At 50.0% G+C, this 24990-nt stretch overlaps 1 protein-coding gene across 1 annotated transcript in view; it reads right to left on the reverse strand.

Annotated features, from left to right (window-relative positions):
- The window catches only part of LOC142503341 (uncharacterized), a 184665-nt gene that overhangs the window by 25717 nt on the left and 133958 nt on the right, over positions 1–24990 (reverse strand). The window contains exons 29-40 of the mRNA XM_075615495.1: positions 19469–19522; positions 18958–19065; positions 18354–18407; positions 16403–16456; positions 15708–15752; positions 15436–15489; positions 15060–15104; positions 10333–10386; positions 9724–9777; positions 6926–6979; positions 6726–6833; positions 42–131 (exon numbers count right to left, since the gene is read on the reverse strand). Of these exons, the coding sequence (XP_075471610.1) occupies positions 42–131; positions 6726–6833; positions 6926–6979; positions 9724–9777; positions 10333–10386; positions 15060–15104; positions 15436–15489; positions 15708–15752; positions 16403–16456; positions 18354–18407; positions 18958–19065; positions 19469–19522 (774 nt within the window). The remainder of the gene's footprint in view (positions 1–41; positions 132–6725; positions 6834–6925; positions 6980–9723; positions 9778–10332; positions 10387–15059; positions 15105–15435; positions 15490–15707; positions 15753–16402; positions 16457–18353; positions 18408–18957; positions 19066–19468; positions 19523–24990) is intronic.

Consider the following 24990-nt stretch of genomic DNA (forward strand, 5'->3'; position numbering starts at 1 on the left):
TCTATACACCCTCTTCCAGCCGCCCTGAAACCCTTTCTTACCTGAGCTCCGGGGAGGCCTCTCTCTCCGGGGAACCCTCGCAGACCTGGGGGGCCGTCTTTCCCAGAAACGCCTTGAGGACCTGGGTCCCCCTGTTACAAATGGGGAGCTTTAGTCTTTGCATCTCTATCCTAATCATACAGTATATACATACACCACTATCCTTATCATACAGTATATACACCCCTATCCTTATCATACAGTATATACCTACACACCTATCCTTATCATACAGTATATACATACACCACTATCCTTATCATACAGTATATACATACACCCCTATCCTAATCATACAGTATATACACCCCTATCCTAATCATACAGTATATACACCCCTATCCTAATCATACATACACCCCTATCCTAATCATACAGTATATACATACACTCCTATCCTTATCATACAGTATATACACCCCTATCCTCATCATAAAGTATATAATTACATCCCTACCCGTATCATACAGTATATAACCACAACCCCATCCTTATCATACAGTATGTTACTACATCCCTATCCTTATCATACAGTATATAAATACACCCCTACCCTTATCACACAGTATATACATACACCCCTATCCTTATCATACAGTATATACATACACCCCTACCCTTATCATACATTATATACATACAGTACACCCCTATCCTTATCATACAGTATATACATACACCCCTATCCTAATCATACAGTATATACATACACCACTATCCTAATCATACAGTATATACATACACCCCTATCCTAATCATACAGTATATACATACACCCCTATCCTTATCATACAGTACTGTATATACATACACCCCTATCCTAATCATACAGTATATACATATACCCCTATCCTAATCATACAGTATATACATACACCCCTATCCTAATCATATAGTATATACATACACCCCTATTCTAATCATACAGTATAGCCATGCAACCCTATCCTCATCATACAGTATATACATACACCCCTATCCTAATCATACAGTATATACATACAACCCTTTACTAATCATACAGTATATACATACACTCCTATCCTTATCATACAGTATATACACCCCTATCCTTATCATACAGTATATACATACACCCCTATCTTTATCATACAATATATACATACACCCCTATCCTTATTATACAGTATATAACTAGATCCTTATCATACTGTATATAACTACGTCCCTATCCTTATCATACTGTAAATAACCACATCCCTATCCTTATCATACTGTAAATAACCACATCCCTATCCTTATCATAGAGTATATGCATACACCCCTATCCTTATCATAGAGTATATACATACACCCCTTTCTTTATCATACAGTATATACACCCCTATCCTTATCATAGAGTATATACATACACCCCTCTCTTTATCATACAGTATATACACCCCTATCCTTATCATAGAGTATATACATACACCCCTTTCTTTATCATACAGTATATACACCCCTATCCTTATCATAGAGTATATACATACACCCCTCTCTTTATCATACAGTATATACACCCCTATCCTTATCATAGAGTATATACATACACCCCTCTCTTTATCATACAGTATATACACCCCTATCCTTATCATAGAGTATATACATACACCCCTCTCTTTATCATACAGTATATACACCCCTATCCTTATCATAGAGTATATGCATACACCCCTCTCTTTATCATACAATATATACATACACCCCTATCCTTATTATACAGTATATAACTAGATCCTTATCATACTGTATATAACTACGTCCCTATCCTTATCATACAGTATATACACCCCTATCCTTATCATACAGTATATACATACACCCCTATCTTTATCATACAATATATACATACACCCCTATCCTTATTATACAGTATATAACTAGATCCTTATCATACTGTATATAACTACGTCCCTATCCTTATCATACTGTAAATAACCACATCCCTATCCTTATCATACTGTAAATAACCACATCCCTATCCTTATCATAGAGTATATGCATACACCCCTATCCTTATCATAGAGTATATACATACACCCCTTTCTTTATCATACAGTATATACACCCCTATCCTTATCATAGAGTATATACATACACCCCTCTCTTTATCATACAGTATATACACCCCTATCCTTATCATAGAGTATATACATACACCCCTTTCTTTATCATACAGTATATACACCCCTATCCTTATCATAGAGTATATACATACACCCCTCTCTTTATCATACAGTATATACACCCCTATCCTTATCATAGAGTATATACATACACCCCTCTCTTTATCATACAGTATATACACCCCTATCCTTATCATAGAGTATATACATACACCCCTCTCTTTATCATACAGTATATACACCCCTATCCTTATCATAGAGTATATACATACACCCCTCTCTTTATCATACAGTATATACACCCCTATCCTTATCATAGAGTATATACATACACCCCTCTCTTTATCATACAGTATATACACCCCTATCCTTATCATAGAGTATATACATACACCCCTCTCTTTATCATACAGTATATACACCCCTATCCTTATCATAGAGTATATACATACACCCCTTTCTTTATCATACAGTATATACACCCCTATCCTTATCATAGAGTATATACATACACCCCTCTCTTTATCATACAGTATACTGCCGCGGCCGCTTTTATTCTCCAACATCTCAGAAATTTTTCGGGGATATTTTCCGAATGCCACGCACTTCACCGCACTTCACCGCACTTTACCGCGTTCATACCGCATTCACGTTCATGCATTCAATATTACGATCGCGTCACAATACCGGAGCATATTCCGGGAAAAAAATACTGCATCTGCCCGCGGTTATCAGAGTTGCGCCGATACGGCCGCATAAGGATAAAGGCGGCCGCCACTGTATAATGAAACCTCTATCCTTATCATACAATATATAAATAAATGCATATCCTTATCATACAGTATATAGCTACATCCCTATCCTTATCATACATGATATAACTATATACCTATCCTTATCATACAGTCTATATGTAGCCATGCATGTGAAATGGTCTGCAGTTGTCTCCCCTGCTGGCAGTAAACCTGGTAAGTTACAGGGATGCCAGCAGTAATCATGGAGGTTTGCCCTCCCACCCTGGTGAGGTGCCCTATGTATGGGTGGGAGTGGCTACATGCTCTGAGTCCACAGTTAGTGACATCAGAGCTGTGACAGTTCCTGAAGTATATAAGGCACAGCACTGCCCAAAGTTAGGTTGTTGCTGAGTTGTTGGAGTGCGTTGGAAAGGAAGGATCCACTAGTGCCGTAACTAGTGGTCCATTTCTACGGCAAGCTGAATAAGAGCCACACTGTGTCCAGGGACCTGGCACAGGGGTGATCTCCCTACGGGGAGAGGGGATCCCACTCCATTGGGAGGGCGTACCTGTCAAAGGGACAGCAAAGGAATATGTGCGGCTGAGACAGCTGGCTGTGAGGGGCAGCTTGCCCATACCACAATAATAAAGATGCCCTTGATCAAAGACATTCCACTGTGTGAGACTGAAGTTACTCTCAAGCGGAAGACACCACCGAGGAGTTCCTCATCAGGACCCTCTCCCTGTGGACGCATAGATCCTGATGAGGTGGAGGCGCTGCACGTGATATAGGTAGGACTCGCACACACTACCTCAGCTTCCTGTCTGGATTGACAATCCCCGTTGCCTACAGGTGCACCTAATGGGGGCTGGTTAGACCACACGGGCCAATATGAGATTGGGGTGGGTGAGACTAGAGGGAATAGCCGTTACATATCTATATCTATATAATCGAAAATCTTGTTTGAGAGTGTTTGGAGACCATTTGTTTGGTCCGTCGGTCCGCCCGCCCTCCCATGGCTCTCATTGGCCGGATTCTGCCCCCCCCCCTGTGTCTCGCCCCCCCACGGCTCTCATTGGTCCCCCAGAACAGGCTCTCTCCTCCCACAGGCCGCTCCCTTCCCGGGCTTTTACCCTCCCCACGGCTCTCACCCTCCCCACGGCTCTCACCCTCCCCACGGCCCTCAGCTCTCATAGGCCACTCCCTCTCCCGGCTATCAACCGGCGCTCTCCTCCCTCACCCGGCGCTCTCCTCCCTCACCCGACGCTCTCCTCCCTCACCCGACGCTCTCCTCCCTCACACACCGCTCTCCTCCCTCACACACCGCTCTCCTCCCTCACACACCGCTCTCCTCCCTCACACACCGCTCTCCTCCCTCACACACCGCTCCCTTCCCCGGCGCTCTCTCCCTTCCCCGGCGCTCTCTCCCTTCCCCGGCGCTCCCCTCCCCCCCCCCCCACACACAGAGCATGCTCTCTGCGGCTCTCCCCTCACACAGGCCGCTCCCCCAGCTCCCCATCCCCGGCGCTCTCCTCCCTCACCCGGCGCTCTCCTCCCTCACCCGGCGCTCTCCTCCCTCACCCGGCGCTCTCCTCCCTCACATACCGTTCCCTTCGCCGGCGCTCTCTCCCTTCCCCGGCGCTCCCCCCCCACACACACACAGAGCACGCTCTCTGCGGCTCCCCTCACACAGGCCGCTCCCCCAGCTCCCCATCCCCGAGAGCGCTCCTCCGGCTCTCTCCGCCTCTCCCGTGCAAGGCGCAGCACCTCCTCACCGGAGCGTCTCAGCCTCGCCGGGGGTCACGGACACCGCTGAGGAGCCCGAGGTGGAGGAGGAGCGCGGCTGGTACCCGGAGGAAGAGGAAGAGAGCGGCCGGGTGCAAGGTGAGGAAACGCAGGGGAATGGTTCCCTGACTCCCCCCTGCACTTTGCCCCCTGCCCTCCCTCCCCCTGCCCTTTGCCACCCCTCCCCTATCCCTTTGCCCCCCCTCCCCCTGCCCTCCCTCCCCCTGCCCTTTGCCCCCTGCCCTCCCTCCCCCTGCCCTTTGCCCTCCATGCTGTTTGCCCCACCCTGCCCTTTGCCCCCCCCGCCCTGCCCTTTGCCTCACCCGTCCCTCCCTGCCCTTTGCCCCCCCGCCCCTCCCTGCCCTTTGCCCCCCCTCCCCTCCCTGCCCTTTGCCCCCCCCGCCCCTCCCTGCCCTTTGCCCCCCCGCCCCTCCCTGCCCTTTGCCCCCCCGCCCCTCCCTGCCCTTTGACCCCCCCGCCCCTCCCTGCCCTTTGACCGCCCCGCCCTTTGCCCTCCCTTCCCTTTGCCCCCCTTCCCTTCGCCCCCTCTTCCCTGCCCTTTGCCCCCTCTTCCACTCCCCCCCCGCCCTTTCCTTTGCCCCCCCTGCCCTTTGCCCCCTGCCCTTCCCTTTGCCCCCCTGCCCTGCCCTTTGCCCCCCCTTCCCTGCCCTTTGCCCTCCCTGCCCTTTGCCCTCCCTGCCCTTGCCTGCCCTCCCTGCCCCTTGCCCCCCCCGCCCTTCCATGCCCCTTGGCCCCCCCCCGCCCTTCTACGCCCCTTGGCCCCCCCCGCCCTTCCACTCCCGCCCTTCCACTCCATGCCCCCTGCCCTTCCATGCCCGGGCAACGCCGGGTATATCAGCTAGTATATATATATATGGATATGGATATGGATAGGTGTGTGTGTATATATATATATACACACACACACCTATCCTTATTACAGTATACAACTACACCCCTATTCTTATTATACAGTATATAAATACATCCATATGCTTATCATACAGTATATAAATATATCAATTTCCTTATCATACAGTATATAACTACAGACTTATCCTTATCACACAGTATAGAACTACTGCCTTATCCTTATCATACAGCATACTGTATAAATACATCCATATCATTATCACAGTATATAACTACATCCTTAACCTTATCATACAGTATATAACTACATCCCTAACCTTATCATAAAGTATATAACTACATCCCTAACCTTATCATAAAGTATATAACTACATCCCTAACCTTATCATACAGTATATCCGTATCCCTAACCTTATCATAAAGTATATAACTACATCCCTAACCTTATCATACAGTATATCCGTATCCCTAACATATGTACAGAAATACATCACTGTTGCTGTATAGTAAATGTATTAATTATGTTTATCCGTTATATACAGAGATATTAATTACTTAAGTCAATTAACTATACCAGTAAACAAACACAAGGGAGCAATCGGAATCAATATGACATCTGCATGTAGGAGCTGCTCTCATTATCTGGCTATTATGCATCTGGACACAGGGATTTGAGGGCTCAGTCTTTAGCAGCAGGATCTTACTGAAGCTTACTGAGACAGCACGTCTGAACAAGAGACATGTGAGGCCTCAAAAGCGTGTGAACAAAATGACATCTATAAAGATCTCTCAAGCTGCTCATTAACAGTTCTCAGAACCGGTAACAAACTCAAATCTCTGTGAACGAATTGGACTTTAGTGGTTCCCATGGAAATGATGGGGTTATTGGGTTGGTGTAGGGGCTGTATAAAGGGGTATAGGATGTTAAACACAGTACAAGATGACAGGGGAGCCAGCCCTTCTCTCTGATGGACACTGCTAATGCGAGATGACTCCATGTGGTAGTTAGAACACGCAAGCCTCTGGTGGGATATAACATGCATGTAGGCTATAGGTAGAGATCGCATTCCCTCATGCTTGTCTGAATCTATCTGCCACACATACACCTAGGTGGACATCCTGTAACTCTTATTCTACTAGGGATTAAGCACTGGTCACTCTCACCTTTGCACCTTCCTTCCCTGCTGCCCCGGGTAATCCTTGCTCTCCGGGTGGCCCTGGGGAACCGGGGTGCCCTCTTTCGCCGATCGGACCTGTCTCTCCGGTAGGTCCCTGGACAGAGCAGAAACCGGGATGGGAAAAGTTAAGCACGTGGTCACCCAAAGTAGGATGGAGAGCTAAAGAGGACACTGGCAGATACTCACCTGGGGACCAACCACACCTCCTGGGCCGGGGGGACCAGTCTTGCCTTGAAAACCCTACAAGGTGAAGGTTGCAGGTCATTACTATGTACTATGGAACATACAGGTCATAAAAGAACCGAGGGATTCTACGGGCCAAAGTACGCCAACATATTCTACTGACCCCCAGAGTCATTAAGCTCAATTACAGGTTAACGCACCAGAACGGGTGTCCCAGTAACCCAACGTTCATGTGATTGGGTGTTGATGCCGGTTTGGGTCTGGTAACCCGTAACAAACTTCATGAATACCCTCTTGAAAGAAGATATGGGGCAGAGAATAATGTGCAGAATCCAAGGCCATGCCTTTTATTACCGTTAACAAGAGGGTGTTTTGTATGTGTCAAGAGATAGTTTGAGTACGGTCTAGGACATTTGGTCGTGGCCATCTTGCCGTGACGAAGTCACCGCCGTGTAGCCACCACAAACCTTGCCGCATGGACATCTTGTCACCGGCCGTTTCGCCGCCAAGGTCAGCCCCCAACCGTAGCCCCTACAAAAAAACCTAATCTTAACCCCTAATACTAACGCTACCCCTACCCTAAAAACCTTAACCCCTTACTCTAAAACCGCTTACCCTATTCCCCTACCCTGAAAACCTTAACCCCTTACCCTAATCCCCTATACTAAAAACCTTAACCAATTACCCTAATCCCCTATCCTAAAAACCTTAACCCCTTACCCTAATCCCCTACCCTAAAAACCTTAACCCCCTTACCCTAATCCCCTATCCTAAAAACCTTAACCCCTTACCCTAATCCCCTATCCTAAAAACCTTAAACCTTTACCCTAATCCCCTACCCTAAAAACCTTAACCTCCTTACCCAAATCCCCTATCCTAAAAACCTTAACCCCTTAGCCTAAAACCCCTATCCTTAACTCCCTACCCTAACCGCTAAAAACCAATAAGTTATCGTCCCTTTTGGCCGAGGGTCCAGCACCGGAGCAGCTGCGGCAAAGGGTCCTTACCAACCACGGCAAGATGGCTACGCCCACATGTCCGATTCCGGTCTGAATATGTGTACAACTGTATCAGCGTGTTATATGTACCGTATGTAGGATATTCTGTGTCACGTGGCACTGAGCTCCTGTAAATTGCTCGGACAACCGGATGTCAACCATTCTCTTCTACTTACCGGCTCTGCCACACAGCTAGTGACCAACGCGCGCTAGCAAGCTCCTACCAAGCTGTGTAAGGGGGAGCCGGCAATGCACGGCACAGCCGGGACATGAAATGGGTTAAAATGAAGCATTCAATCCAGCTGGAAAGAAGAGGTTAGGGACGGCACAAATGAAAGATGGTCTCGGCCGGAGGACCCGGCCTCTGGTTAATGTTAGAAAGCGATACCATGGGTGGGTTGTGATATTAAAACAGAGATGGCGTTCGTCGTGATCTCAGGACCACGCCGGCGTTCTACCGAAAAAGACGCGAGACGCCAATTCTTTATACCGGTCACTATTAGTAACATAATACCGCAAATACATGTGTATTACACGGATAACACGTTAAACAGCGCGGATAACCCACTAATAGCATGGTCATTAAATAACACGCAAGAATTAACCCGTTGTTTTTTTTCCAAACACCCCATTTTTCGTAGGGTACGTTTACAAAAAAAATAATAAAATAATGAAAAAATAATATAAAGTTCTCCCTCCCCCCCATTTTGTGTTAACGTAGGGTTGGAGTAGCGGACACCTAGCTTCGTCTTATTAAAAAGTACTCCTAAATATTGTAGTAAGCGTCCTAGTAACACAACGCATTTATATAGAACGGGAGAGGCACGGCAGTAACCAAAATATACCTGGAATAAAAATGGCGGTCGGACGCAGCACAGGTTCAATTAACGTTGAATGGGAAGCAAACAGGTTAGTGGCATATGGGTGGCAATGGTTTTGGCGGTTGGACAAGCCGGGGAGCCATAACACAAGACACTAACACATTCATGGTGAGGTCGGCAGAAGGTTTAATGGCGCTGGCCATATAGCGCTGTTGCTTGGGAAAGTTGGTCATGGAATGGTTGCCCCACGGTAACGTTTGAGCTTTATTGTGATGTTGTGACTTGTCATGATGCCAACGCAGCCCTCAAATGCTATGGGGGGGTTATAACGGGATATGTTGAGTTATCTGGAGGAACAATGTCACATGCTACATTGTGTAGGCTCTATATGGGATGTGTTAAGGATAACGAATGTATCAGGAGGGGCACCCCAGCCATGGGTTACCTGGAAATAGGGGCACTGAGGTGGGCAGACGCCCAGTGACCTGATAAATGCGTCCCTTGTCTTATCACATCCATAATCCGGCCCATTTATTACAGGTCAGGGTGACACAGTGTGTGTGTGAGATTAACGTGCTGTAAATCCCGTGTGCTGTTGAAAAATGGAACACCCCAAAGAGTACAAGCGAGGAGGTGTAACCTCAGCCAATCAGAGAGCTCCTTCCACGAGATCTGTGCACGGCGCACCTGTTATACTGAAGTAAGAAGATGACCGAGCAGAGCCGGGTGGAGTCATCTGATTGGCTGATGGGAACATTCCCTGTGTGAGGATATATGGAGCCTCCTGACACCCGCTCCTCTGAGCTTCAAGAGGTCGCGGCTTCCCATAAACAGGTCTGGCCGGGTACGGGAACACGACCGCCGCAAACCTTGGATCGTCTTCTCCTACCGGGCCAGGAATGTTTAGAAGAAGCAGCTCTCGGAGGAGGGTCCGGGTGTGGGGTGGCTGCCGGGGGGGAGGGCAGGAGACCGGGGAACTTACTGTCTCTCCACGCTGACCAGGGTGACCGGGCAACCCATCCTTTCCAGGAGGTCCCTGAAACAGACAAGACAACACTTAGACTGTGAGCTCTGAGGGTCAGAGATTTTGCATATCCCATTCTCCTGGTGCTGTGTCAACCTCATACTTTATAGGATAACAATTGTTACATAGGACTGTGAGTGTAAACAGCAGGGAAAGTCTACGGTCAGAGATAAAGGGGCAGATTTACTAAGCAGCGCTACGATACCGTCCAGCACGGCATTCAAGTGAATAAACCGTGAGGCGTCTCTCACGGCACGGAAGGTGTCTTATGGGGTAGCACATTTGAGTAAATATGTCTCCACGTGATTCGCCACGTAGGGAACATTTCCTCCCACTACCATGGGCAGGGCTAGTGCATTATCTGCGTGGCAAAAATAACTTCCATTATAAGAAGAAAATAATGAATAATCGTTCGAAGAAAAAGAAGACTAACACGATGGGTACTAATACTAACAACATCATAATATTAGCAATAATGATCATACATTTCCATTGTTAATCACTTGATAATATGAAGCTTCGGCCCGTGACCTGATTTGGGGGGAATCGGACAATTTAGATACTTACAGGGGGGCCCTTCGGTCCTGGGAACCCAACGGGGCCCTGTGGTCCTTGAGGTCCCTGAAATACAAAGGAAGCAAAACAGGTTCGTCAGTGGGAGATTCCAGCCACGGTCGGCAACGTTATAAGGATGCAAAAGCTGTAGAGTGTCAGCAGTCCGTGCAAGCGGCTGAAAATGTGCCCAACGTTCAGGTGCATTGGAAAGTAAGTGGCACAAGGGGGGTTATTCATTAAACTGTGGTAGTGCCCATCGGGGCTCTGTCATAGAAATTCCTATTGAAGTCAATGTGCCTCCCATTGGCACTACTGCAGTCTTAGGATAGGCGAGATAAGCAAACGGCTGTAATGACACAGGACAGGAGAAACAGGTGGGATGCACAAGTCCAGTTGGAAGACATGAGGCTTCCGATCTGCTGACTCCTTGGGGTGTCAGGACTGTATATACAGTGCATGAATCGATGAGTACCATGGTCGCCATCCGAAAGCAGCAATCTTGCCATCTTGTTTTTTCTCTCCGTATTTCGAATTTGGGGGTGATCTGCTCTATTTTGTTCTTGAGATGCTTACTGGTTTGGTGGCCAGTGTTTCTGCTCCCACTAGGGCAGGGGTGGCCAACTCTAGTCCTCAAGGGCCACCGACAGGTCAGGAAATCCCTGCTTCAGTACAGGTGGCTCAATCAGTGGCTCAGTTGTTGACTAGTAGCCAACTCCAGTCCTCAAGGGCTGAGCCACTGATTGAGCCACCTGTGCTGAAGCAGGGATATCCTCAACACCTGGCCTGTTGGTGGCCCTTGAGGGCTGGAATTGGCAACTCCAGCAGTAGCGAAATCAGAAAGCCCTTAACGTCTAGTAGGCCAATGGTATTGTGGCTTCTTGTTGGATGGCTATTGGGCGTCATCTTTGAAAATTCAGGAAATGACAAAGGCAACTAAACCAGTATCTCGGGAACGGGGGGGACCGAAAAGCTAAAAATAATGCTGTTCCACACTGGAGGATCCCCGGGTTTGAAGTGAATGCCATGTAAGAGGGGGTGCAGATCGAAAGAGGGCTGGAGAGGTGAAGGACACGGACAATCTAAAAATAGTTTTATGTGCGAATCAGGGAGATTTCCCCCTGAAATATAACAGACACTCAGTGACAGAGCTGCCAGCGATGCATTATGGGAATCTGGTACACATTACAGCACTGCATGCGCCTCTCTGCCCCCAGTCCCTGCATCTGTCCCTATACTTTTGAATCCTTCTCACTGTTTACCCCGTCTCTTGGTTATTGTTCACAGTCTTTTCTGCATCCCGCCTGCTCCCCCTGCCTGTGTCCCGCCCGCTCCCCCTGCATCCCGCCTGCTCCCCCTGCCTGTGTCCCGCCCGCTCCCCCTGCATCCCGCCTGCTCCCCCTGCCTGTGTCCCGCCCGCTCCCCCTGCATCCCGCCTGCTCCCCCTGCCTGTGTCCCGCCCGCTCCCTCTGCCTGTGTCCCGCCCGCTCCCCCTGCATCCCGCCTGCTCCCGCTGCCTGTGTTCCGCCTGCTCCCTCTGCCTGTGTCCCGCCCGCTCCCCCTGCATCCCGCCTGCTCCCGCTGCCTGTGTCCCGCCCGCTCCATCTGCCTGTGTCCCGCCCGCTCCCTCTGCCTGTGTCCCGCCTGCTCCCCCTGCCTGTGTCCCGCCCGCTCCCCCTGCATCCCGCCTGCTCCCCCTGCCTGTGTCCCGCCCGCTCCCCCTGCATCCCGCCCGCTCCCCCTGCCTGTGTCCCGCCCGCTCCCCCTGCATCCCGCCCGCTCCCCCTGCCTGTGTCCCTCCCGCTCCCCCTGCCTGTGTCCCGCCCGCTCCCCCTGCCTGTGTCCCGCCCGCTCCCGCTGCCTGTGTCCCGCCCGCTCCCGCTGCCTGTGTCCCGCCCGCTCCCGCTGCCTGTGTCCCGCCCGCTCCCCCTGCATCCCGCCCGCTCCCCCTGCCTGTGTCCCGCCTGCTCCCCCTGCATCCCGCCTGCTCCCCCTGCATCCCGCCCGCTCCCTCTGCCTGTGTCCCGCCCGCTCCCCCTGCATCCCGCCTGCTCCCCCTGCCTGTGTCCCGCCTGCTCCCCCTGCCTGTGTCCCGCCCGCTCCCCCTGCATCCCGCCTGCTCCCGCTGCCTGTGTCCCGCCCGCTCCCCCTGCCTGCGTCCCGCCCGCTCCCCCTGCTCCTGCTGCCTGTGTCCCGCCCGCTCCCCCTGCTCCCGCTGCCTGTGTCCCGCCCGCTCCCCCTGCTCCCGCTGCCTGTGTCCCGCCCGCTCCCCCTGCCTGTGTCCCGCCCGCTCCCCCTGCCTGTGTCCCGCCCGCTCCCCCTGCTCCCGCTGCCTGTGTCCCGCCCGCTAGCCCTGCCTGTGTCCCGCCCGCTCCCCCTGCCTGTGTCCCGCCCGCTCCCCCTGCCTGTGTCCCGCCCGCTCCCCCTGCCTGTGTGCCGCCCGCTCCCCCTGCCTGTGTCCCGCCCGCTCCCCCTGCCTGTGTCCCGCCTGCTCCCCCTGCCTGTGTCCCGCCTGCTCCCCCTGCATCCCGCCCGCTCCCGCTGCCTGTGTCCCGCCCGCTCCCCCTGCTCCCGCTGCCTGTGTCCCGCCCGCTCCCCCTGCCTGTGTCCCGCCTGCTCCCCCTGCATCCCGCCCGCTCCCTGCCTGCGTCCCGCCCGCACCCCCTGCCTGTGTCCCGCCCGCACCCTCTGCCTGCGTCCCGCCCGCACCCTCTGCCTGCGTCCCGCCCGCTCCCGCTGCCTGTGTCCCGCCCGCTCCCGCTGCCTGTGTCCCGCCCGCTCCCGCTGCCTGCGTCCCGCCCGCACCCTCTGCCTGTGTCCTGCCCGCTCCCCCTGCCTGCGTCCCGCCCGCTCCCCCTGCCTGCGTCCCGCCCGCACCCTCTGCCTGCGTCCCGCCCGCACCCTCTGCCTGCGTCCCGCCCGCACCCTCTGCCTGCGTCCCGCCCGCACCCTCTGCCTGCGTCCCGCCCGCACCCTCTGCCTGCGTCCCGCCCGCACCCTCTGCCTGCGTCCCGCCCGCACCCTCTGCCTGTGTCCCGCCCGCACCCTCTGCCTGTGTCCCGCCCGCACCCTCTGCCTGCGTCCCGCCCGCACCCTCTGCCTGCGTCCCGCCCGCTCCCCCTGCCTGTGTCCCGCCCGCACCCTCTGCCTGCGTCCCGCCCGCACCCTCTGCCTGCGTCCCGCCTGCACCCTCTGCCTGCGTCCCGCCCGCTCCCCCTGCCTGTGTCCCGCCCGCACCCGCTGCCTGCGTCCCGCCCGCTCCCCCTGCCTGTGTCCCGCCCGCTCCCCCTGCATCCCGCCCGCTCCCCCTGCCTGCGTCCCGCCCGCTCCCCCTGCCTGCATCCCGCCTGCACCCTCTGCCTGCGTCCCGCCTGCACCCTCTGCCTGCGTCCCGCCTGCACCCTCTGCCTGCGTCCCGCCTGCACCCTCTGCCTGCGTCCCGCCTGCACCCTCTGCCTGCGTCCCGCCTGCACCCTCTGCCTGCGTCCCGCCTGCTCCCTCTGCCTGCGTCCCGCCTGCACCCTCTGCCTGCGTCCCGCCTGCACCCTCTGCCTGCGTCCCGCCTGCACCCTCTGCCTGCGTCCCGCCTGTTCCCTCTGCCTGTGTCCCGCCTGCACCCTCTGCCTGTGTCCCGCCTGCACCCTCTGCCTGTCCCATTTCTCTTTCTGACATTTTCAGACATTTCCCTGATATTCTGAGAGGTTTGGCAGGTCTGGCATTTACCAATGTGCCATTAAGTTGCAAAATGTGATATAACGTTGCATGTATCATGCTGTCATCATGCTATCATCATGCTGTCATCATGCAGTGATAGCAAAGCAAGTCATTCCTAGTAGAGGGGGTTCCCACGAGGGTCTTATCTATGTATTCCAGCAGTAGCCACAAATTCCTTATCATGTGGTACCCCCATCTGGTGAAATTGCAGGGAGACAAAACCTTTCTGACTTCAGTCACAGTTCATTTCACTTGGCGTGTGACACTACCAAAGGTGTCAAGTTGTGTCACATCTATGGAGGAGTTCCCTATCCCTGAGTTACAAGAAATAACCTCTAACACAATAAAGAAGCAGAACATCAAATGACTATTCACCCCAAATACATAATTTTGCACAAGAAAAGAGACCTACCCAATTCACAATAAGTAGTGCTATATATACACATTAAAGCAGCATTACAGAATATATCAGTTACATAGTGGATTTGATTAAAAAGAGGAACAGAGGCCCATGAAGTTTAACTTTTGTTAGATGTGAATATACTGTACTGTGTATTGACCATTTGAGTGTCCACAGTAGCACAAAGTCTATATTCTAATAGAAGACTGTCATTCCCTTTCTTATATAGTGATAACATCCAGAATACTGCTATAAAAAGGCAAGTATGTGTAGTCTCCGTACATATAACATTATAATATTGCCTGCTGCAGCACGCATTCACCCAGAGGTGTGCAGATAATTCTATAAGGAAGAGTGTATAACCCCTTTAGTGCAGTAGGGGCAATGCAGTGCGTTCCCCACCAGTGCTGATGGGAATACTCATTCTACACAAGACTCCAAAGACCTAGAGCTAAACAAACCCCTATCTTTTGGGGGCAAAACTCAGTTATTTTAGTTCTAACAACAAGAGAAGTAAAGAGTATAATGATATGGACCACAGGATAAATAGGGCTTCTTATGATGGGGTTTCTGCCAGCGGGACCTCCGGTGTGTTTGAATGCCACGGTGCTGAAAAGGTCATACTTACTCTTTCACCAGGTGGGCCCGGGGGTCCGTCGTTTCCTGCCGTGCCCTGAAAATGAAGAGGAAAAATGCACAATTCAGTCAAGAAAAGAGTCTACCATCTAAAATAATCTAAAAATAATACATAGAACATTCAAGAGGCGGCCAAGGACTCTAACTCTGAGCTCATTCTGCCAGTACCAAATCTCTACCAAAGCGCTGACACCATGACACATATCTGCATATGACATTGTGTCTGTGTTTATTTATACATCGGCCGGTATCATGTGGAACTCATGTCCTAATGGTGTATACATTTATCCGTGTAAATTAACCAGAGAATGAATGCCCTTGTTGCTTTGTCTTTCCCAGCCCCATCCCAATGAAGGTTCGATAATTACCTTAGGACCTGGTTTTCCAGTGGGACCTCTTGGACCTCTAGCGCCCCGTGGACCCTGCGGGAGCAAAAAAAAAGATGGGCTCCATGATTCCCGTTTCTTGGCAAATGATATCCCCCACGTGATGGCATTGTGGAGTGACAACGGTCTTGGAAAGGGATTCCCAAACCCTTATGACAAGGGTATCGGAAGTGTGATCCCGCCATGACTTAAATATCCCTCATTTCACCTTCCCCTTAAGAGCAGAATGAAGTTACGATGAAGACGGGACTTACCGTTGGACCTCGTTGTCCCCTTGGACCTGGTTTGCCGGCTACACCCTAAAATAAAGCATAGAAGTTGAGATCAGTGGGATGAATGTAGCTACATGGGGGAGGTACAGAGAGAAACAAACTAAGATAAGAGCCACATTGACCACCCAATCTTCCCATTCCCTACGTAGACCCTATTACTAGTCTCCAAGATCCCACACTATTCTTGAATTTCTTTCAGATATCTACTCCACCTCTTCTTCTGGGGAACAGTTCCATCCTTCACTACTTAACAACGTCTTGACATTTTCATGCAGCAAAGATCTACCCAAAGTGTTCTACCCAGCAACACCGGTAGCTGACTTTTGAAATATACAGTAAGTGACATTCTTGTTTCAGCATGATGGATTCTTCATCTCTCCAAGATCAATACTCAACAGGAACTTTGATCTTTGTCTTGTGACGTCTCAAGTGACGACCTTCATGGAGAACCGTGTACTAATCGTTCAGTGAATGGAAGCAAACAGCGTTGACGTCTGCTAATATCCCAGAGATTTCGTTACATAAATTATGGTTTTGTCTCAAGTTCATTCTTTGGATTTTAGGGAAGACCCAGAAATCTAGAACCTGGAAAACTCCCGTTATCTTCTTACGTTTCTTTACTCAACTGCGGGAATGGAAAATGAACGGTTTATTGGGGATCGGAAAACATAACGTACCCTTGCTCCTTTCTCGCCGTTGGATCCAGCAAATCCGGGGAAACCTGTGGATCCCTGGAAGGGAGGAAAGGGAAGTAAAGGTTATACATGAAATATGCAATCCATAGAGCAGGGGTGGCCAACTCCGGTCCTCAAGAGCCACAAGGTGGTCAGGTTTTCAGAATATCCCTGCTTCAGCACGGGTGGCTCAATCAGTGCTCAGTCAAAGACTGAGCCACTGATTGAGCCACCTGTGCTGAAGCAGGGAAATCCTGAAAACCTGACCACTTGGTGTTTCTTGAAGTCTGGAGTTGGTCATCGAGAGTCCTACTGATATGGTGATATCTATACACCTAGCACACATCACCACACCTGTCTCGTGTGACCTACACATCCAAATGTCTTACCCTAAATCTTCAGATCCCGAAAGCTTTGAAAAAGATCAGAGTACTGGATCAACAGAGGAAGTGAATACAATGTAACAATGTTTTTAACTCTGCTTGTTTACTGATATCCAAACCGATTTTTTTTGTGTTTCATTCCCTCAGCCGGAGTCGGGAATTTCAACTCGTGGACGAAAGTGAAGAAGATATACAACATGAAATCTATATTAAAGTGGCTGAGATATCCTTGGCTTTTTTTCACCATCAGGAAGCCGCCATCTTTGATCCATGATTTAATGTATATAAGAATGGATATGATGCACGGAGAGTTGACATTCATCCCTGATCTTTCTGGCTTTCTGCTTCTCCACAAATAGCACAAACCTGTAAAAAATCCCAGTGGAGAAGGGAAAAAAGGAAAGGTTTGTGCTGGTTTGCAGAGGAAAAGCAGAAGCCAAAAAGATTGGTGATCATGGTCAGCATGAAGAATGTTACAAACCCAAGACGCTGCTTCAGCTTCAGGCCTGTAAGGAATTTTGCCCGCATACTGGCTGACTTCTCCATACTAGATATCGAACACATCAACACATATCGAACACATTTCTTTAAATGTCTAAGTAAAGGACTGATATGGGCATAGGTAAAAAAAAACAAGATGGCGGAAGAGGCAAGAATCTGCTTATGTGCTTCAGAAACAAGGTGTCCTTTCTTTCAATACGGCAAATGAAGCATTGGGGTAGAAGTGGAACGGTAGCAGACTATTGGGGAGAAGAGAGACATGTGAAGAAGCAGAAAGAGCGCTCGATGTCCGTTTATGTCAAAGCGAAGCAGCCATGTCATGTACAGATCGGGTTGTCCTCATTAAGGACAAGGTCAAAAAGGACTTTGACCTCGAAAAAACTCTTCAGATGATTGCAGCACCAACAAAGGATGCAAAACCATCCATCGTACAGTCAGGTTCAAATGCTTCAGATATGCCAAGGGTTCGGGTGTTAACTGACTCAGAAAAGGCAAAGTTGGTCAACCCTACGACTTAAAGTCGATTGGTATCGCTACAATACATTGCTTTTCTAAGCCCTACGTCTTTACAGCTGGAGTTTTTTTATTTATTTCTTTAAAGTATATGACCCCTAAAAAATACTTCTACCTAAATCTTTGGTGATATATTTTCGGAACCTTCTATCTCCTGAGCTGAGTGTTCACAATGTATGGAATGTTGCAATCCGACGGCTGGAACATTCCACAACCACTGACAGTTATGTCTCCATTCCATGCATTATTTCCATATGCCGTTTCTGAACATGATCACGGCAGCATAATCCTCATGGGTCTATTCCAAGGGTTCTCAACTCCGGTCGTCAAGACCCCCCAACTGGTCAGGTTTGAAGGATATCCCAGCTTCAGCACAGGTGGCTCAATCTGTGGCTCAGTCTTTGACCGAGCCACTGATTGAGCCACCTGTGCTGAAGCTGGGATAACCTTCAAACCTGACCAGTTGGGGGGGTCTTGAGGACCGAAGTTGAGAACCCCTGGTCTTTTCCACACAAGAGCCCCTGGGATAAATCAGTCGGAAGCGTGAATTGTTTTACCTTGGTACCCTGCCGTCCTGGGTATCCTGGTAATCCGGGAACGCCAAGTTTACCCTGAGATGGAAACACAGCGAGGAGATAAATAAATGATATACACCATCAGTAAACGAGGAGACATACAACAGATATAACCTCAGATTCTACCACTTTACCTACATAACCTCCAAATTTTAAATCCAGAAATATTCCCACGTTATCCCCAGCATTCCTGACTTCCTGTCCCTGTATCGTCTCCCACCCCCTCCGCTGGGACACTGTTCCACGCACACACCACACAGGGCTATGTTTCGGGAGGGTTCTGGGATCTTTTTTAAGGGATCCAGAAGATTCTCCGTGTATTGATTTAAAATTATTAGTAACGGGTCTGGACAAGGACTGGGGTAGGGGGAGACAAGCTTTGAATATCCCATTTCTTTATTGTCAGCTTACATTATTTTTTGCTTAGCTGTAAATTAAGTTTGATTTGCTTAGGGTTCTGGAAGCTTTCACACACACACACACACATACATTTACCTACGTATAAAAAAGGTTAGTGGTACCACTGGGTGTTGTCCCACTGGAGTCTATTTGGATCAGGACTTTAAACCTCACTGGGGCTACTGACCTTTTCACCAGCGAGACCAGGACCGCCGGAGTCACCGTTTGGACCGGACCTTCCCTTAGGACCTTCCGGGCCATCTTCTCCCCTCGAGCCTAGAGGACCAAATTCCCCCTGAAACCAGAGCACACAGTCATACGCAGGAAGCCGGCGATACATCTCTCCCGAGAAGACGGTGACGTCGTGAGGCATTTGGAGACTCTCACTCGGGGGGGGGGGGGAGGGGCTGGGGGGGGGTAATGCATCTCTAAGCAGCTACGTTGCTTCAAATTAGGCCTTTACTGGGACTTCCAGATTGTAATTAATGTGTTCGATTCTCTGCAGTCGTGGAAAACGGTTTCATAAGCTCGGGGTGTCTCCTGTCTGGGTATGATGTCATTAGCCCACGAGGTGACATCATGGCTCCGACATGCACAGTGCATGATGTTGATGAGAAGCTAGCAATGTCTAGAGAAGATATATGGAAATGCGTGTTCTGCGTGTGCTTACAGTGTATGACGTGGAGCCCGATACTCACCCGGTCTCCCTTGAGGCCCATGTCACCCTTAAATCCTGGGAACCCATCTTCTCCCTGAAAAGCAAAACAAAAGTCAAATGAATTCCACTTCTTAATATGATCAGATTTGCGTCTATACATTGAAATACCAAGTCCTGACTACCAATATCAACTGCTAACATTACAAGCGTCAGACCAGCAACTGGGACTGGTTAACATTCCGTGTATTAATGGCCAGTATGTTGACCAATCAGAATGCTGGTTTTAAGCCTATGAGATACATTACTGCTGCTTTCTTTTAGATAAGGGCTCAGCATTCGACGTAGAATGAGTGAAACGTGCCATATTTAATATGTCCTCGCACAATGGATTTTAGATCAGTGCAATCTGCTGAATGACTTGGCAGTGAGGTGTGCGATTAGGGAGAAGTGCCTGCAATGCGCAGCACATACATACATTTCTCCCGGCTGTCTCGGGGGGATTTGGGGGGCTGATAATTGGGGTTATACGGTTAACGGCTCTGCTCTGAACTTTCCCCGTGGAGGGCGAGAGAGACTGCCCTAATAAAGGGATTAGTGTCTGTTTGCTTGTGTCGAACGATCAATATAGTGGCGTGTGGCATACCAGCAAGAACAATCATATCTACGGATTAAGAGTTATTAATTCTGCTCCGTGGCACGTCTGGTGTTACTGCGTGTGAGGGGAGTGTGAACAGCGCAACAATATCCGTGGCACGTCTGGTGTTACTGCGTGTGAGGGGAGTGTGAACAGCGCAACAATATCCGTGGCACGTCTGGTGTTACTGCGTGTGAGGGGAGTGTGAACAGCGCAACAATATCCGTGGCACGTCTGGTGTTACTGCGTGTGAGGGGAGTGTGAACAGCGCAACAATATCCGTGGCACATCCGGTGTTACTGCGTGTGAGGGGAGTGTGAACAGCGCAACAATATCCGTGGCACATCCGGTGTTACTGCGTGTGAGGGGAGAGTGAACAGCGCAACAATATCCGTGGCATATCCGGTGTTACTGCGTGTGAGGGGAGTGTGAACAGCTCAAAAATATCCGTGGCTGGTCCAGAGACACAGACTGCGAGGGGAGTGTAAACAGCTCAGCAATATCCGTGGCACATCCAGAGATACAGACTGCGAGGCGAGTGTCAACAGCACAACAATATCCGTGGCACATCCAGAGTTATGGACTGCGAGAGAAGTGTGAACAGCTCAACAATATCCGTGGCACGTTCCGAGTTACACACTGCGAGGGAAGTGTGAACAGCCCAACAATATCCGTGGCACATTTGGAGTTACAAACTCTGAAATGAAGTGTGAACAGCTCAATAATATCCGTGGCCCGTCCTGCAGTTACACACTGTGAGGGTAGTGTGAACAGCTCAATCATATCTGTGGCACGCCCCAGAGTTACACACTGCAAGGGAAGTGTGAACTGCTCAATAATAACCGTGGCATATCCAGAGTTACTGACTGTGAGGGGAGTGTGAACAGCCCAACAATATCCGTGGCACATCCGGTTTTACAGACTGTGAAGGGAGTGTGAACGAACAGCTCGACAATATCCGTGGCACATCCGGAGTTACTGACTGCGAGGGGGGTGTGAGCAGCTTAGCAATATCCGTGGCACATCCGGAGTTACTGACTGCGAGGGGGGTGTGAGCAGCTTAGCAATATCCGTGGCACATCCGGAGTTACTGACTGCGAGGGGGGGGGGGGTGAGCAGCTTAGCAATATCCGTGGCACATCCGGAGTTACTGACTGCGAGGGGGGTGTGAACAGCCCAATAATATCCGTGGCACATCCGGAGTCACAGACTGCGAGGGGATCTCATATCTCTGCTGGATCCGCAGAAACGTGGCCGATAAGAGACTCAGCGGGGCTTACCGACCCGGACCGTCAAGAACAGTTACATAGCACCTACAGAAATGCACGCGTGTATTCCCTTTCTATAGGGCCCATTCCTTCCCAACGCAATGTGTATGTGGTGTTACCCAGGGCTAGCAATGTGTATGTGGTGTTACCCAGGGCTAGCAATGTGTATGTAGTGTTACCCAGGGCTAGCAATGTGTATGTAGTGTTACCCAGGGCTAGCAATGTGTATGTAGTGTTACCCAGGGCTAGCAATGTGTATGTAATGTTACCCAGGGCTAGCAATGTGTATGTAGTGTTACCCAGGGCTAGCAATGTGTATGTAGTGTTACCCAGGGCTAGCAATGTGTATGCAGTGTTACCCAGGGCTAGCAATGTGTATGTAGTGTTACCCAGGGCTAGCAATGTGTATGTGGTGTTACCCAGGGCTAGCAATGTGTATGCAGTGTTACCCAGGGCTAGCAATGTGTATGTAATGTTACCCAGGGCTAGCAATGTGTATGTAGTGTTACCCAGGGCTAGCAATGTGTATGCAGTGTTACCCAGGGCTAGCAATGTGTATGTGGTGTTACCCAGGGCTAGCAATGTGTATGTGGTGTTACCCAGGGCTAGCAATGTGTATGTGGTGTTACCCAGGGCTAGCAATGTGTATGTAATGTTACCCAGGGCTAGCAATGTGTATGTGGCGTTACCCAGGGCTAGCAATGTGTATGTAGCGTTACCCAGGGCTAGCAATGTGTATGTAGCGTTACCCAGGGCTAGCAATGTGTATGTAGCGTTACCCAGGGCTAGCAATGTGTATGTGGTGTTACCCAGGGCTAGCAATGTGTATGTGGTGTTACCCAGGGCTAGCAATGTGTATGTGGTGTTACCCAGGGCTAGCAATGTGTATGCGGTGTTACCCAGGGCTAGCAATGTGTATGTAGCGTTACCCAGGGCTAGCAATGTGTATGTGGTGTTACCCAGGGCTAGCAATGTGTATGTGGTGTTACCCAGGGCTAGCAATGTGTATGTAGTGTTACCCAGGGCTAGCAATGTGTATGTAATGTTACCCAGGGCTAGCAATGTGTATGTAGTGTTACCCAGGGCTAGCAATGTGTATGTAGTGTTACCCAGGGCTAGCAATGTGTATGCAGTGTTACCCAGGGCTAGCAATGTGTATGTAGTGTTACCCAGGGCTAGCAATGTGTATGTGGTGTTACCCAGGGCTAGCAATGTGTATGCAGTGTTACCCAGGGCTAGCAATGTGTATGTAATGTTACCCAGGGCTAGCAATGTGTATGTAGTGTTACCCAGGGCTAGCAATGTGTATGCAGTGTTACCCAGGGCTAGCAATGTGTATGTGGTGTTACCCAGGGCTAGCAATGTGTATGTGGTGTTACCCAGGGCTAGCAATGTGTATGTGGTGTTACCCAGGGCTAGCAATGTGTATGTAATGTTACCCAGGGCTAGCAATGTGTATGTGGCGTTACCCAGGGCTAGCAATGTGTATGTAGCGTTACCCAGGGCTAGCAATGTGTATGTAGCGTTACCCAGGGCTAGCAATGTGTATGTAGCGTTACCCAGGGCTAGCAATGTGTATGTGGTGTTACCCAGGGCTAGCAATGTGTATGTGGTGTTACCCAGGGCTAGCAATGTGTATGTGGTGTTACCCAGGGCTAGCAATGTGTATGTAATGTTACCCAGGGCTAGCAATGTGTATGTAGTGTTACCCAGGGCTAGCAATGTGTATGTAGTGTTACCCAGGGCTAGCAATGTGTATGTAGTGTTACCCAGGGCTAGCAATGTGTATGTGGTGTTACCCAGGGCTAGCAATGTGTATGTGGTGTTACCCAGGGCTAGCAATGTGTATGTGGTGTTACCCAGGGCTAGCAATGTGTATGTGGTGTTACCCAGGGCTAGCAATGTGTATGTGGTGTTACCCAGGGCTAGCAATGTGTATGTAGTGTTACCCAGGGCTAGCAATGTGTATGTGGTGTTACCCAGGGCTAGCAATGTGTATGTGGTGTTACCCAGGGCTAGCAATGTGTATGTAGTGTTACCCAGGGCTAGCAATGTGTATGTAGCGTTACCCAGGGCTAGCAATGTGTATGTAATGTTACCCAGGGCTAGCAATGTGTATGTAATGTTACCCAGGGCTAGCAATGTGTATGTGGTGTTACCCAGGGCTAGCAATGTGTATGTGGTGTTACCCAGGGCTAGCAATGTGTATGTAGCGTTACCCAGGGCTAGCAATGTGTATGTAGTGTTACCCAGGGCTAGCAATGTGTATGTAGTGTTACCCAGGGCTAGCAATGTGTATGTAATGTTACCCAGGGCTAGCAATGTGTATGTAATGTTACCCAGGGCTAGCAATGTGTATGTAATGTTACCCAGGGCTAGCAATGTGTATGTAATGTTACCCAGGGCTAGCAATGTGTATGTGGTGTTACCCAGGGCTAGCAATGTGTATGTAGTGTTACCCAGGGCTAGCAATGTGTATGTAGTGTTACCCAGGGCTAGCAATGTGTATGCTGTGTTACCCAGGGCTAGCAATGTGTATGTAGTGTTACCCAGGGCTAGCAATGTGTATGTGGTGTTACCCAGGGCTAGCAATGTGTATGTAATGTTACCCAGGGCTAGCAATGTGTATGTGGTGTTACCCAGGGCTAGCAATGTGTATGTAGTGTTACCCAGGGCTAGCAATGTGTATGTAGTGTTACCCAGGGCTAGCAATGTGTATGCTGTGTTACCCAGGGCTAGCAATGTGTATGTAGTGTTACCCAGGGCTAGCAATGTGTATGTGGTGTTACCCAGGGCTAGCAATGTGTATGTGGTGTTACCCAGGGCTAGCAATGTGTATGTAGTGTTACCCAGGGCTAGCAATGTGTATGTGGTGTTACCCAGGGCTAGCAATGTGTATGTGGTGTTACCCAGGGCTAGCAATGTGTATGTAGTGTTACCCAGGGCTAGCAATGTGTATGTAGCGTTACCCAGGGCTAGCAATGTGTATGTAATGTTACCCAGGGCTAGCAATGTGTATGTAATGTTACCCAGGGCTAGCAATGTGTATGTGGTGTTACCCAGGGCTAGCAATGTGTATGTGGTGTTACCCAGGGCTAGCAATGTGTATGTAGCGTTACCCAGGGCTAGCAATGTGTATGTAGTGTTACCCAGGGCTAGCAATGTGTATGTAGTGTTACCCAGGGCTAGCAATGTGTATGTAATGTTACCCAGGGCTAGCAATGTGTATGTAATGTTACCCAGGGCTAGCAATGTGTATGTAATGTTACCCAGGGCTAGCAATGTGTATGTAATGTTACCCAGGGCTAGCAATGTGTATGTGGTGTTACCCAGGGCTAGCAATGTGTATGTAGTGTTACCCAGGGCTAGCAATGTGTATGTAGTGTTACCCAGGGCTAGCAATGTGTATGCTGTGTTACCCAGGGCTAGCAATGTGTATGTAGTGTTACCCAGGGCTAGCAATGTGTATGTGGTGTTACCCAGGGCTAGCAATGTGTATGTGGTGTTACCCAGGGCTAGCAATGTGTATGTAGTGTTACCCAGGGCTAGCAATGTGTATGTAATGTTACCCAGGGCTAGCAATGTGTATGTAGTGTTACCCAGGGCTAGCAATGTGTATGTAGTGTTACCCAGGGCTAGCAATGTGTATGTGGTGTTACC

The sequence above is a fragment of the Ascaphus truei genome, chromosome 10, assembly GCF_040206685.1.
Source record: "Ascaphus truei isolate aAscTru1 chromosome 10, aAscTru1.hap1, whole genome shotgun sequence".
Taxonomy (NCBI): Eukaryota; Metazoa; Chordata; class Amphibia; order Anura; family Ascaphidae; genus Ascaphus; species Ascaphus truei.